Raw genomic sequence first — 15,972 nt, forward strand, 5'->3', positions numbered from 1 at the left:
TCAAAAGCAAAGAATACTTATTCTTCATTCAAGTTATCCAATATATAAAATCTCTGGCATATAGAGGAGAGTAGAAGGATAATTTCTATCTTGCAGTTCAAAGGCATTGAAACCCTATGTGACACTGGAAGAAGTCTACCTGGAACACTTTCCTTACCATAGGAAATCAGGACAAAGGAAGAGTTGGCTGAATGTATAATATAACATTGATTGTTTTTCTTTACTCAGAAATGCTGAGAAATTCAGAAGTGAAAAGAAAGAATCAGTAAAAGTAACAACAAATAGACAACACATAGTAAAACCAGCATAAGGAAAATATTTAATTTAAAAACATACTCCTCCTTTGATAACCACTCTGCTTTGTTCTGAGAACTAAGAAATAACACTGTTTCTGAAAGTTTCAAACTTCTGTTTCCTAGGAGATGTGTATATAATTCCCCAAAATGGCAAGCCCTTTGTTTCCATGTTTTTTTGTCCAGTTTTGGGACTGTAAATGTCAAGCTGAATGTGGCAGATGCACTCAACCCCCACACATACTGTACTATCAATCTGCTGACTGTAGAAGCACATGTCCCAGCTCTCATAACCACCTTATGTGTGAGAATGAAAACTGTAAATTCTGTAAAACATGATTTTCCACAGACCACCGTTGAAGCTGAGAAATTGAGCACTCCTGTAGTCATTGAAAATCTGAGCTCAGGCTGTTTCCCTCTTCATGCTTCGTTGTTTTTTTTTGTGTTTTGGAGCATTAGAATTAAACCCGTAAGCAAATATGGAAATTCGGCACTACCTATAGCTATTCTTGTCTCTGTAGCAAAGCAGAGTAACAACGAAAGAGCAGGCAAGGGAAACACAGCCTACCCACTGCTCCAGAAAACCTAACAGCCAGAGCAAGGAAAAGCTTTTTTTTAGCAGGTGCTACTGTTTCCCTAACACCATGTCTTGGCTTTGTGAAGCTGTCATTATATAAAGCAAACTTTTTTTTTTTTTTTAATCTTAATATTTATTAGTGACTGCTGGCTTTTTGTCAGTACCTCACTGAAGGCTACCTCAAAGCTGAGTGAAGACATTTAAATAGCACAGAATACAATTGACACCTACCTTGAACATTCTTCCTTAAAGAAAATAGTATTAATGGGTATATTAAGGGATGGTTTTTTTCACGTTACCTCCCTCACTGGTCCTGCAATGTTCGTACACAGGATGACGGGATTTTTCTTACGCAAAATGTGCAAACGTGTTTATAAGTACAGATTTTTTTGTTCCTACGCTAACTGTCCTATTTCCGTGCAGTGTGGGGAGTTCCTGCCTTTGGGTGAAGAACTGTCAATAAGGAGGCATACAAACCTGTCATGCCTCTGGACCTGATGTCTTGGTGAAAGTCAAGGTTCAGAGGTGTCCTTTTATCAAGCAGTGCTTCCCTGACCCATCACGTTTCCCCTGAGGAAGGGGAAACAAAGACTTCCCGTAGTCTGGAAGTAACAGGAAATTTGAATTCTTCCCAGTCCCTGGAGCAGGAACCAAAGAACAGGAGTGTCCCCAGAAGGATGCAAAATTGTAGGTGGAACATGATTTGGCATCAGCCAGTGTTAGGGCTTAGAACAGCTTTGGGTTTGAGATCAACCAGACATGAAGCAGTAGGAGTCTTTTGTGAAGGACCCAAATTACTTTCGAGTATATTAAGGAGACTTGGTGACTGATGTGGCATATAAGCCAAACTGCCCACTGTCCAGGAAGCTCAGCCACAGCCCGGTTTGCCTGTAGTGGCTGGAAGTTGGAAGGAGAGAAAGTGCTTCCCAAGACTGGCTGCAACAAGGGGGAGGTCTCCAAGTCTTACTCCATATGAGAGAAATGTGGCTAGGGAGGACTCTGGTTTTCCAGATGCTCTCCAAGGAAAGGCAAACTTGTAGAGTTGTGGTTGCTATCTAGCTTGCCTCTTAGTGCTGAGTCAGATTGCTGCCTAATGGATGGAACATCTCACTAAATGCATGTGTGCTTTTGCATAAGACGAGGGACTGTAAAGAGTGGTGTTACAAGCTAAGAGGCAGGGTGGTCTCAACTGGGCAGATAGTGAGCACAGTCTTTCTTTCCTACTGAAGAAGAGGCTCAAGTGATATGATATTTGGCAGTAAGGAAGCCATTTCTCTGACTGTTTGTACCTCAACATCTGATGTTCAAAATTACAATGACAGCAGGGGATGATTTAACAACTGCCCTCTTAAGAGAGCCATGGCTGGACAATTGGATTTTGACCACATTGTGGCTTCAGCAATATTAACTATTCACAAACTGATATGGCAACCATGCCAACTCCAGCTGTGCTTGCAAGGCATACAAAAAGGGCAACTGAGGGCTTTTTAATAAGTGGCCTAACTGTAGTGCCATGTAGCTGAAAGAGAAATGAGCCATTGGTTAGGCTCCACCCTTTGATGGGGGAATGATAAACTGAAGTTAAGTTCTTTCATTTCCTTAAAACCAAAAACCTTGCCTTTTTTTTTTTTTTTTTTTCCCCATAATTCTTCCCTTTAGCAACCTGCATTTTTCTAAGCAGGCTTCATAGTAATTCAGGAGGATCTCTGTGTGCCTACAAGGAGCACTTATAGGAGGGGTGTCAGACTTATTTTCACTGAGGGCCACAGGAGTAGTTACATTTATACAGTCCTAAAATTACTTTCGGCCCTTTGAAGGCAACCGCGAGGCTGATGTGGCCCCTGGTGAAAATGAGTCTGACACCCCTGACTTACAGCGTAAAATGGAAGAAAACCCTGAAAAGATATGGAACTTGCAGGTTAGTCTAGATGCATTTTTTAGATCCTTGTGAACATAGTGGATCTTAATACACCAAAGAAGTTTTTTATGTTTAAGCTGAATTTCCTGTGTTTCAGTTTGTGCCCATTTGCCCATTGTCTCTTGTCCTGTCCCTGGGCACCACTGAAAAGAGCCTGGCTTCATCCTCTTTGCACCCTCCCTGTAGGTATTTATACACGTTGTTAAGATCCCCCTAAGCCTTCTCTTCATCAGGCTGAAAAGTCCCAGCTCTCTCGGCCTTTCCTTGTAAAAGAGATGCTCCAGTCCCTTGATCTCTGTAGTAGCCGTTCCCTGGACTTTCTCCAGCATGTCTGTGTCTTTCTTGTACTGAAGGGCACAGAATGGGACCAAGCACTCCAAGTGTAGCCTCAGCGGTGCTGAGCAGAGGGGAAGGATCACCTCACTCCATCTGCTGGCAATACTCCTAGTGCAGCCCAGGATAACTTTGAGCTGCTTTGCCACAAAGGCACATTTCTGGCTCACGTTTAACTTGATGTCCAGCAGGACCCCTGAGTCCTTTTCTGCCAAGCTGCATTGCAGCTTCCCAGTTTGATGTCAGCAGCAAACCTGCTGAGGGTACACTCTGCCCCAACATCGAGGTGATTAATAAAGTTGTTGAACACTGTTAGCCCAGTATAGATCACTACTGACTACTCAGCAATGGGAATGCCTCAAAGGTTCAAAGGCTAATTATCGGGATCTTTTTCAAGAATGTTTTTTGAAGCAAGTAGTTTTATTTATTGCTATGAAATTATCTTAGTGGCAAGCCTGTTATTCTGTAGGCAGGATAAAAGAGTTTTCTCAGAAGTCCTGCACTTCAGATATGCCAAACTTTTTTTGTATGAGCATCTTAACTCTCATCGGCATAGATGGACACTGTATCAGTAAGCTGTAGATATAAAACACTCAGTTTGATCAACCAAAAAGACTTTTTCATAATGAGTATGGGAACTAACAATCTTTCTTCCTTCTCTTAGTATGGTATACAGGACATGCCACAGAATTGTCTCCTGAATCTCAGGAGTAACGAACTCTCCAGGGTAAGTAAGAGGACTGATAAGGAATGGCTGAGAAAAAGTATTTTGGAAAGGAATGCTCTTTTTGCTTTGCAGGCAAGCCAGTGAATGTAATTTCCATCTATTCAGTTCTGGTTTGGATTGTTTTTCCCCATTGCTATTTGTTTTCAGGAGAAAAGCTGATAGATTTGTGTCTAAATACCAAAACAACAGCTGTGAATACCATTTCTATAATTTCTAGAACATTTGACAGATATTCCCATCAGCCAAGAATGCAAAACATGCTTCAGAAATGATAGTTGATTTTAATCACTCCTTATGAATTTCTCCTCCATTTTAGGCAAAAGGATGCCTTTTTTGTACCTGGGAGCACCTTTTACTGCAGCAGAAGATTCCAAAGAGATTAGTTTTCAGCTCTCCTTTCCATTCTTCCCTAAGGGGCATTGTCTACATATTTTCATCTCACCAGTTTACATTCTTCTAAATTTTTTTGTTAGATTACAGATGCTGGACATCTCCCTAGCACCGTTAAGCATTTCAGATCAGTCTTCAGTTACAAGAATGAAGAAGGGCATAAAAAACCCACTGTTTGAATGCACTCAAAAGTAGAATATTCAAGTTTTTGCTCCTTGGCATTTTTAAAAGCTCAACTGCAGACCCATGGGAAAGGTGAGTTCAAACTGTTGCTTATTCTAATTCTTTCCACAGAATAAGAAATCTTGCCTCATTTCCTTTCCTCAGTTATGAGTTAGATCACATTTTATGTGGTATGTGACTTAATTTTGTGAGTAGTACATGGTTTTGGAGACAGTCTAGCTGCATAGGTTTAGGAAATGCACATCATATGATCTTGTATTTGTTTTAGTAAATTTTTATTTATGAACATTGCCAACAGCTTTCAGGCTCTGTTTATCATATTGAACATGCTTCTGGTGGTTTGGCAGCAAATAATTCCCTACAATTCTGGTTCCTAAAAGGGTTGTCAAATGGAGTGGCAGCAAACAGGACACTGTCTTGTGGGAAAGTGGAGGAATGAGAAAATAGAAGGAGATAGCAGTGATGCATGTTTCAAAAAGGACGGGTAACATTTCTCTAGAAGACTGTGGGTTGTGGAGGGCACAAGGACTGGCCAGTGACCCCACTCTGTAGTTCACCCACAACACTGGGTATTAGGAGCAATCACATCAGTGCATAATTTTTGTGCAGTGTGTCACTGGCTGTATCTGCTGTCCAACATCTTCTTTCCCGTAGTTCCTACTTATCGTTTTGCTTACTCCACTGTGGGTCTTTTTCTCTTCCTAGCATGTCATGTTTCTCCCCTACACCATTGGCTCAATGTGATCTTTGGCTTCTCCAGCTGTTCCCACTTGCAATGAAAAGAGTCCCCATTCCTCTCTTCAACTAGGCCTTTAGCATTTGGCCCAACTGTGCATATTCCCTAAACAATTAATTGGGAATAAAACCAGTAAACTAGCTCACTGCTATGTCTTTGGGACTGTGATCACTGCCACCTGTGCTTTCTCAGACCATGAATCATGCTCCTTCTGCAACATAGGACCTTCAGAAATCTTAGTGTAAAAGTGATGAATTTAGTAATTAAAATCGCATGGCTTCTTCCAAAGGAATAGGGTGAGCTACGAGAAGTCCAAAAATAAGCAAAAGACTAAGATCTTATTATAACATGTACATAGTTATAACTGTCCTCTGAGGTACCAGTTTCTTTTAGTGTATTGGCGTAAGCACCCATGGATAGAAAATTTCAGTTAGTCTGAATGACTTGTGCATGAGAAGTTACAAGCAGACATAATTGTATGAGAAATGCTGTAAAACTGTATGGATTACGGAAGTATATCTAGTCTTTTTTCCCAAATCTTCCTCACATGTAAAAAGTTTAAGAGCAAAAATCCAGTGGAAATGTTGTCAGGGGTACTACGAAAAATTCTAGTTATTAAAAGCTACCAAATGTTCAAAGATGTGTATAAAAACAATGTGGAAGCTTTCTAGAAATAGAAATAAAAGGAGAAAAAAAGTTTTTTGCATTTCACACAAAGACAAGCAGTGTATAGTTCAAAGTAAGAGGCTGAACTTGTTGTCTGCTGTGAGTGCAGTTATGGAAAGCTCCCTCCTTTACCATTGTGAACAACCTAATATGACCATGGGCAGATTTGTGTGATATTGCTTGACAAGTTTCCTGACTGATTGCTCTAAAAAACTGGTCCTGGTGAAACACAGTTGATGAATGATATGAAGTCAAAAGGGAAGTTGCATAACTGATTTCTGGAACTTTATGAAACCTGCTGTAACAGATTATATTTCTCCATAAGGATTGTTTTTCTATTTTCTACGGTATGTTTCTATACTGTGATTAACGCAGAATAACTGCAGAGAAAAATGGCACTCACAAACTTTGTATGTTCTGGCTAAAGCTTCTGCTTTATGAATCACTGAATCCACAGTCTACTTGTCCAACAAAACTGCACAGCATTCTGGACAGCTATGGCATGGGATAATGACATATGGGACATGACACGCCAGTGTGTTGTTCATGCTCAGGGATTTTTCCATGTGACGTGGGTGTTTTAGAGAGGTTTGAGGTTAAACTGAAGAAAACAATTATTTCCTCCTGGTCTCTGATAATCCATCTGTTATTTTAAGTACTTGGTGTCATTTGTGAACTGCTGTCAACTTCTACATATCACTTTGAACAAAAAGGAGGTGTTCCACATGTATTGGTGTTTATATAGCCATGTAGGTTTGATCAGACTGAGCGACAACTGCAATGATGCCCTCATGGCCAAGTAAAGAAGAAGAAACAAAGAATTGTGTAATATCTTATTTAGATACAAATTCTGAGTAGTTTCACATATAGCTGCTTACAGGTTTGGCCAGCTCAGACTAGATGATACAAGGATTAACTTGTAGACCCGAAATGACCATCACTGGCAGTAAACTTCCAGAAAAGTGGTCTTAGTCATCCTGAATCCTGCAGAGAGTACACTCAGAGCTGCAGCAGCCTCTTGCCTAACCAAAAGCTCTTTTCAAAGTGAAAAAGTGTATGACTGTCACTGGAGGCACCTCCCCACCCTGGATTGCAGGTTGTCAGTAGCTAAGAAGCTTGTTAAATCCATGGTCTCCAATAGTGGTAGTTGTAGGTAGAGACAGAGTAGAGCTGAGGTAAGGCTGGCTAATGCACATTGATGATACATTTTTGTTGTTGTTTAGTACATGAAGAGGACTTTGAACTGTAAGGGAACATTGTAATTCCAGTTACTGAAGAGGTGATTTCAGCTGGGAGCAGGAGAAAAGGAAGGCTCCTGCTATGATACGGAAAATGAAGTGCCTATATTCTTACCTACTTTAGACTGACTCTTCTCAAACAATAAGAGATTTTGAAAGTTTGTCTTGTTTACTGAAGCAAATCCAGAACCTGAGAGGAGATAAACCACTCTTTCTAGCTGTATTGCTAGGAGTAATAGTAGCAATTAACAGCAGAGAAATTTTAAAAGGGCTATCTGTGGTACAGAACAATGTTGGCGCCAAATAATTGTAAGTGTATATAAATTTTCTAGCAGTAGATTCCATCTGGAAATCAGGAGACGAATTGTCACCAGTAAGCTTCTGGAACAGCTACTCAAGGGAAATTGCAGGGGATAAACAAAAATACTTTTAAGAAAGAGCTTGGTCAACCGATGAATCAGCCTGAATTACACAGTTAGCCATGATAACAGGGAACTGCCTCAGTGACACAACTGGATCTGTATTCTTTGCCTCAATGAATAATGATTAAATGGGAAAAAAAAAAATATCATTTTTACCGCAGAAAGGTAATGCAAGATCTGTTTGATTAAGACAGTGCTCAAGGATACTTAATGGAGATTAACACCAAAAGTCCTCATGGCCAGAAACTTGGGCAACTTACCTGGGTTTACTGCAATTTAAACACAAAATACGTGTGTTGCCAGGATTTGTATGAGCACTGCTCATACTGCCTTTTCAGCAGTCTTAGCTCCCGCTCTGCTTTCACTGCCAGTGAATCATCTGCCTGAAGACAGGAAAACTCTTTCCTACTTGCTTTACTTCCAGCTGTGTTTGTGAGGTTGGGACGTACGCGTGTGGATGACTGAAGGAAAAGGTGGTGCAGAGGTGGAGGAGTCCTTTATTCTGAGGGTGGAGTTGTAATGCAACTCATCAATACCTCCTTCCTGTATTGTCTTAATTGACTGTTTTGCACAGCATCTGCAAGAATGTGCAAGAGAAATCCTCTCTGAAATGTAACAACAGGAGATGTCATGCTGAGCCAGAAAATTTCTGTACAAAGTGCCTTTGACTAGGTAGGGAAAATAGGGCATGGACAGAGTTGGTCAGAAAAAGCTTAATAAAACTTAGTTGGGGTTTGGGTATTTTTTTGGTATGAATTAGTCAGCTCACTGAAATGAAATAGTTTTGCAGAATCTGAATTTGCTTTTAGTGGTGTCCCAACACAACATTGTCAGCCAAACAATTTTTAGAACAAGGTTAGATGCCAAGATATCATGTCCATGATTTTTTTTCAGGTTTCTCCTGAGCTGACAAACAACCTGAACTCATTAAGTCCTGGCTGACAGCCATGTTGCTCCATTGACAGCTAAGTTGACAAAGTCCACAGTTGGAGCAGCTTGCAGACACGAGCTTGATGTTGGATTTTGTACAACTTGAGTGTCTTAACAACCAACCTGCTACTTGTTTTGTTGCCTTTCTGTCTGACTGCTCTCCCCATCTGAAGGGTGGCTATGACCTGGTGCAGAATGTGAAAGTTTCTGAAGTCCCCAAAATTCCCCAAGGACAGAAGATATTTTCCAGCACAGCATTTCTGCCATGACTCTCCTCTCCAGCACATCCAAAACTCAAGCTGTTGTCCTTCCTTTCTTTGCCAAAATCCTATTCCAACTCCTCATAAGAAAAAGATATGTGAATTTTAGTTGGAACATATACAGAGACTGGGGGAAGGCAGCCTGGCTAAAAAGAGCCCAGACACATGACCAAGAATGTGGTAGTTACTGGATCTGCTCAGAAGCTTTCATTGCAGAGAAGCAGCCTTGCAGGTCATTCCCATTTATATCCACTGAAAGCAGTCAGGCAGAAGATGGAGAAGAAATGCAGGAGGCCAAAGGCAATAAAATATATTAAATCCTCTAGATGTGAGACTTGATTTAGTGACTGACTATTGTTTTGGATACAGGATGCTGCTGTTGATCACTATTCATCAGTATCATTTTTTTTGTTAGTGACAGAAGACTACTCAACAGTTATCCTAGGAGGCTGGACAGTGGACAGTTTTATAGTTTGCAGGCTTCCAGAGTAGTTGAAAAAAAAATTATTCTACCTTTCTGCTCACCTTTCAGTTATCTAGAGGACACACAATGTATAAGATAAACACCAATGGCTGAGAAATAACCTCAGAAAGAAGATCAGAGGGAAATCTGTTTATATGCTTGAGCTGATGCGTGAGCTAAAACTGATAGGCTGGGGCTCTGGATTTTTATACCATAAAGGGCAAGAATGAGCAGATTTACTGCCTTGTAGCTTTTATAAAAAGTTTATTCCAAATACTTCTCATGTAAGTCTTGTAAGGATTCAGTATTTATGTAGTTCATAGGGTACAATTAATGCTTTCTTATCTCCGCTCTTCACATAAAACTTCTAAAAGGATAGATGTCTGGCATGTACTTTGAGACTTTAAGCTCACACACAGAAAGGAGTACAGTAACATTTTCCTTGCATGCTTAAAACCCATTCCATTAATCTTCCAATACTCGGTGGAGAAACTAAATGATAGTATTTGCTAACATGTTGGCTTTTGTTTATAAACAAAGTACAGACTGAATGCAGTACAAGGGCAGTGGCACTGTTGAGACTTGCCATCAGTGTTTGGGATTCATCCCACCTTATTACCTGGTGCCAATTGACTAGTTCATTTTTGGGACTGGTGGTTCTGGTGAGAGACCAGGCCATGACAGGAGCCTCACATGTTGATCCTGTGCAAGTAGGCCTTCTTATCAGGTCAGTCTTCTTGATCAATCTCAGAGCTGTTGAATTGGATTTCCTCATGTTAGAGAGATGCACGTCATGGAAAGAGACAGGCTTGAGGCTCCTGTACTATAAATTGTGCTAGTAAAGAGCACTGTGACAAAAGTCAGAGGAAATGTCTCTGTGAGGCATCAGGAGAAGAAACTATGGTTTGTCTACATGGGTAAATAGTCTGTGTTGTTTCTGTAGAAAACCTAATCTGCATTTATAGAATCCTCTTAGACACTCCCATTGCTCTCTAAGAATGCCAAGAAGAACATGGAGCCATGCCCAAAGTTTTCCTTGTTTCATAATTTCTTGTATGTGCTCTGAAAGCCCATGGGGCATTGTGGATTGCTAAACCAGAAAAATACGGGCAATGACTTCTGATTGTCAGTTAAATCACACAATTATTTCATCTTAAGGAATTTCTTGCCCTACCCCTCTCCTCCATGGAGAGTAATTCAAAGTAAACTCTTGACCTTTTTCTAAAAGGCTATGTTAAAAACATGATTTTAGTTTCAAAATATAAGATCTTATGTAGCTGTTTGATTAACAGTTCTAACCATGTGTCACAGGGTATTGCTATGAGTCAACTTGCTGTCAATAAATATTAGTACGATTATTAACACTTAACAAGTCTAAAGGTGCAACTATTAAAGAAGTGCCTTAGCACAAATGCTTTACCATCATCAAAATGTCATCTATCACTATTGTTCAGATGTTTTCTCTGCAAATTATGTTTCAATTAAGAAGATAAGAGTGACTAAGTACAACAACCCCTGGAGAGTTAACACCCTGAAAGTGTTATAAGAAGATACCTTCCAAAGATAAGCAGTTCTTCAGAAGCTTAAATGGCCAGTCTGAGACAAAGTGATCTACCAATAACTTGTAAACTATGTGGCTAAGATATCTGGTACATAGAGCTCTTGGAACTTTCCATGAAAAAGGAACCCAAGGCAAAAATAAACAGTCACTAAAAATACACCATATTTCTTTCTGGGGTGAGGGTAAGATGTCTTTTAGACACCACTAACACCCTGGTTGAGTCAATTCAACCTCCCTCAAAGTACATAATTGGCTTTGCTTGAACATTTAGTTTTTAAATGGTGACTGTCTAAAGAAATATCCCTACAAGAGCTGATGAGAAAAATGAGGTTTTTTTCTTCATATCTTCTTACAAAGAGACAAATTAATAGAAAAATTAATAGAAGAAAAGAACTTTTAAGCTTTACTCTAAAGAAATGCCTTGTCAGGCAAATTTCATACATGTGTCTTTTGAGCTATTTTCCTTTTTTTCCAGTTTCTTAATCCTAGCAGGAAGAGCTCATACGAGAAGGCAACACTTACACAGAGGTTGCACATTACATATCCTACAGTCAGTGATGCTTAGCCAAGATTTGCTGGGTAATACAGACTTTCTCATAAGTGATGAACTGCTGAGAAACTGGTGACAAACAAGTTTAGGCAGAAGAAGCCAATACAGAATGAGCAAATCTGTCTCTGACATCTGAAGATAATCTGGTTGTGGCCTGTCCATATGAAGGTATTGCTGATTTATTTTAATGTAGACATCAGCAAAAAAAAAAAAAAGTTTGTCAACAGACTTGACATAAACTGAGAGTTTTATTAAGGATACTTAACTCTGCTCCTCAGAAGATTCATTTGCAAATTAAGCTGGAACAAAGAGTGGATTGAGTAATGAACAGGCTTAGAGCCTGCTGCCTGAAACACCTCATGCAGGCTTGGAGTCAGCAGAGGAGTGGATGCTCTGTTTCTAAACGACCTGCTTTTTGATATTCTATTTCCTGAATGGATTCAAGAGTATTGCCTTCCAGTTCTTTTAACAGCCACAGGAAGTTGTGAAAGGAGAACAGCAGAGACTGGAAGACTTAAGTTTTTAGTATTCCTTTTATAGTGATTGTGGAGCCAGTATTGACTAACTTACCGTGTGTCCCTTTAGGACTGGTTTAGTACGTGTTCCCTAGATGGGATCTGTCAGCCTTGCCTTAAGACTTCCATCATCTCTTTGCCCACCAACAACATCATGACTCATAACAACATACTCAAATTCTGCTCTAAAAGCAGGGGAGTGGGTTGAGCTTGAATGGCAAGGTATTCTGTGTGATCTTCTGGACTCCAGAAGATCATTCCTAGGGCACCTTGAATCAAACTTGGAAGAATGCACTTCCTGGTAGTCAGACTGCAGTCTGAATTAGCTATTGTTCTGGATGCCTAGCTCTGGTGAATCTCTGAACAGTCTTTTAAAGATGCCTGGATCTAGGTCTGGTCATAAAGTGGCAGGGATTCAGTAGTAGGCACCCTGCTAGAGACTTCATGTTGGTTCTCAGAAAAATGGGTAGGTGCAACACCTACTGTGTTCTTGAGAGGTCATCCTGAAAGATTTTTGGTTTTTTTTTTGAGAATTATTTGAACATATATTGTTTCCCTTTCCTAGTGGACTTCTTGCCTGGGTCATGTCCCGGAAAACGGTTTCATTTCATCACTCTGAAGCAGTTTTACCAGAAGCAATACTGTGTGTCCTCTTGTACTTTTATAAATATTTCTAAAGATCTGTTTTCATAAAAGCAGAGCATGGAGCTCAAAAATAATAATACTAAAATGTTCTGGAAATTCCCCAAGTAGTTTTTTGTTGTGGGAGTCTAAGAGGAAGTGTTCCGGGTTAGCTGGGTGTCAGGGCAGAGCTGAAGACTCTGGAGTTGAAGGAGGATTGGGGTGAGCTCAGGTGGTGGTCACATCCATTCAAACTGTTTGGAGATGAGAGTGTGGGCATTTCCTACCAGAAGACAGGACTTCCTTGCTTGGTGAATTTTTCTGTATGTGCGTGCTCACATCAAGCCAGAAGAAGCATAGGAGCAGAATGAGTGAGCAGCAGATGTGCCCAGTGAGGAACTCAGGCATCAGCTGACGTGGCAGTACAAGGACAGGCAATTTATTCCTGACAGCAGTAACATGCAAAACTCTAATGTGAGATAGTTGTTTCCATTGGAAAAGAGTTAAAGTCCTCCTGAGAAAACATGATTCTAGTCAGCTTACTCAGAGATTATTAGAGAACTCTCAAATTCATGGTTGATTAAAATTCACATACAGATACTGTTCTTTAATAGTGTTTAAGCTTTCAAAAGTGTTTGCACACAGACCTCTCAGGATTGCAAAACCAGATGTCCAGTGAAGACTGTGATGGTCAAGACTACAGAAACATGGGAGTATTTGTTGTTGTTGTTACTCTCAAACACAGAAGTGCTACAGCTATTCAAATTACCTGGAGGCTTTATGGACATCCTTTTATGGAGGGGAAATTTGATCCAAACAGCAAAGCATTTTTAATAGGTGTTTTGCTCTATGGAATCTGATTATCTCCTAAACTTAAAATACTTGCATACACAGCACTGAAATTCAGATGAATGAGAAACAGCATCTGCAGCATTAAACCCCAAAGATACAATTTCCCCGTTCTTTCCCCACAGGTGCTCCTCTCCCTCCCTTCTGGAGATCTTTGAGTTTTATCTGTTGAGTTTTCCAGTTGATCTTAATGTTATATTTGTGAAGTATAATGTTAATGTTAGTGATGTTAAATGTTTAAACTCCTGTTTTATACCTTCATATTTTTTTTTTCTAAAGGAATAGCAAAGGGTACTTCTCTCATTATTTGTGCACATAGTATTTTATTTTTTGTGGATTTTATTGAGTAATATCATATTTTACAATACCAGATGTTTCCTTAAATGTGCAACAAGTTCCTGGATCATTTGTGGTCTGTTAAAACACTGGAAGAAACAAAACAACTTGCATTGTGAAAACCGCAACAATTTTTTTTTTCCAAGATAATTCAGTGCAGCCAGTCTTAAAGCATCATTGTGGGTACTTTTCAAAAGTAAAGATATTTTCCAGGATCTTGTTTTGATGATATTTGAGTATGTTCATATGAAATAGATGTTGTTGCAGGAGTGAAATACAAACTTGGCATTCCATGCAGGTACCGAATGTCAATGCCTGTAGCTGTTAAAAAGGAGACATGCAGCATCTGAATGGTAATGCCACTATACAGGGCATTTTCTCAAATTACATTGACCTACATATTTTACATTATGACAATAAATACTAAAATTCAAAGAGGTATTTCTTCGGGCACCAAGATTTAAACCACAAAACTTCCTACTGTACACTGGGGTAGATGCTAAAAGTGTATATGTGTTCAAAAAGTGATTAAATATGATGAAAAGTTATTTCAAACAGTATTTAGCAAAACACCTCCCCTCTGGCTCAAAAATCTTCTCAGCTGCAGATCTCTGACTGCTGTTTAACATGATCTAATACACCAGATGTTGTACTCTTAGGCATGAAATAAAGGTGGATTTCAAAACTATTTACATAATTTACATAATTTAGGAATACAAAACTGTCTGGAGATGCAGGATGTGTATTCCTAAATTCTTTAGGCATTTTTTCAAATATCTGCCCCCAGTTGACCATTTATTTTGAAAGACTTCCCCCTCCTCCATCACTGTTTGCATTGAAACTTGTTCACTCTGAGTTGTCAAAAACCAATGAGTTGTAAGGGGATTTCTCATTGTGATCTAGGGTGGTGAGGCTGGGCCCTAGGAATATATCTAACAGATTCAGAGGAGAGTTAGTTGATGTAATTTCACAGAGGTCTTTCTATATAGGTCACCTTCTGGATCACAAACTTTTTACATATGTCTTAGAAGAAATTGGTTTTAAGGCAGGAAGTGACAGAGGAGTTGGTTGTAGCATGTCTATGTTGTGCAGAGACCAACACGGATGAGAACACAAGTATGCCTTCTGTTTATTTATCTAGGTTGAATTGTAACACAGTATTTAACCTGTCAAAGAATGTTTTATCTTCTTTAAATCACCAGCTAGCTGCAGTGGATGTTACATTGCCTACATTATTACTTTATTCTGGACTCCTTTCAGATTGGTAAGCGCTGCTTTTAATCTCACTGGATTAGTGTTGTGGTTTAACCCTAGCTGGCAACTAAGCCCCACGAAGCCACTCACTTACTTTCCCTTGGTGGGATGGGGGGAGGAGTCAGAAGAGTAAAATGAGAAAACTTGTGGGTTGAGATAAAGACCATTTGATAGAAAAAGCAAAAGCTGTGCACAGAAACAAAGAAAAACAAATAAATAATTCACTACTGCCCATGGGCAGGCAGGTGTTCAGCCATCTCCAGGACAGCCAGGCTCCACCAACTGTAATGGTTACTGGGGAAGACAAACACTGTAACTCCAAATGTCCTCTGCTTCCTTCTTCTTCTCCAGCTTTTATACTGAGCATGACACTAATGGTAGGGAATACACCTTTGGCCAGCCTGGATGTCAATCTAGGTGCTGTCCTGTTATGCTCCCTCCCATATTCTATGTGCATTGGCAGCTGAAAGTTGAAAAATGTCTTGGTCTCCTTGGCAACAGCAAAAATATCAGTGAATTATCAACATTATTCTCATTACAAATCCAAAACACAGCACCACACCAGTTACTAGGAAGAAAATTAGCGCTATTATAGCTGAAACCAGAACAACTGGAGCAAAATTAACAGATTCTAGAATGAGCTGTTATAAAGGACTAACTAAGACACTCTAAGTTTTTTCCTGACAAAGAGACATCTTGATGGAAAGTTCAGAACCCAAGCGTTGCAATGTGTGTCTTGAAACTTTACCTTGCTCTTGTGTCTTGGATCTTTGCTCAGCTATGTACTATCCCTTGATGCTGGTTTTACAGATATAAATCTAAAAAACACAGTTCACTCTACATGGTTTTATGTGCCCATAAATGCCCCGGGATTTCTGACTTCATTTTAGGCATTCCTGTCAGACACAATAAAACAGTTTCAGACATACCTCCAGTATCACTTGTCCATTTTACTAAGGACTTCTTCCATTTTTGTAAACTTTTAGACATATTTTGCTAAACAAAACTCCTTATACGGATATCTCAAAAACTAAGGTAATTGCTAATTTTTTGTTGATTTTTAGAAGAGTTTACAATGCAGCACTCATGCAACAATTCCAGAGAAGTCCTCACAGGAGGAGCCAAGAGACAGAGCTTCATTAGCTCCCTT

General features: G+C 39.7%; 1 protein-coding gene across 1 annotated transcript in view; it reads left to right on the forward strand.

Moving 5' to 3' along the window:
- The first annotated feature begins 4,348 nt into the window (after positions 1 to 4,348).
- The window catches only part of ENPP1 (ectonucleotide pyrophosphatase/phosphodiesterase 1), a 71,810-nt gene continuing 60,186 nt past the window's right edge, over positions 4,349 to 15,972 (forward strand). Inside the window, exon 1 of the mRNA XM_065056991.1 lies at positions 4,349 to 4,493. Coding sequence (XP_064913063.1) covers positions 4,485 to 4,493 — 9 coding nt within the window. The 5' untranslated portion in view covers positions 4,349 to 4,484. The remainder of the gene's footprint in view (positions 4,494 to 15,972) is intronic.

The sequence above is a fragment of the Columba livia genome, chromosome 3 (genome assembly GCF_036013475.1).
Source record: "Columba livia isolate bColLiv1 breed racing homer chromosome 3, bColLiv1.pat.W.v2, whole genome shotgun sequence".
Lineage (NCBI taxonomy): Eukaryota > Metazoa > Chordata > Aves > Columbiformes > Columbidae > Columba > Columba livia.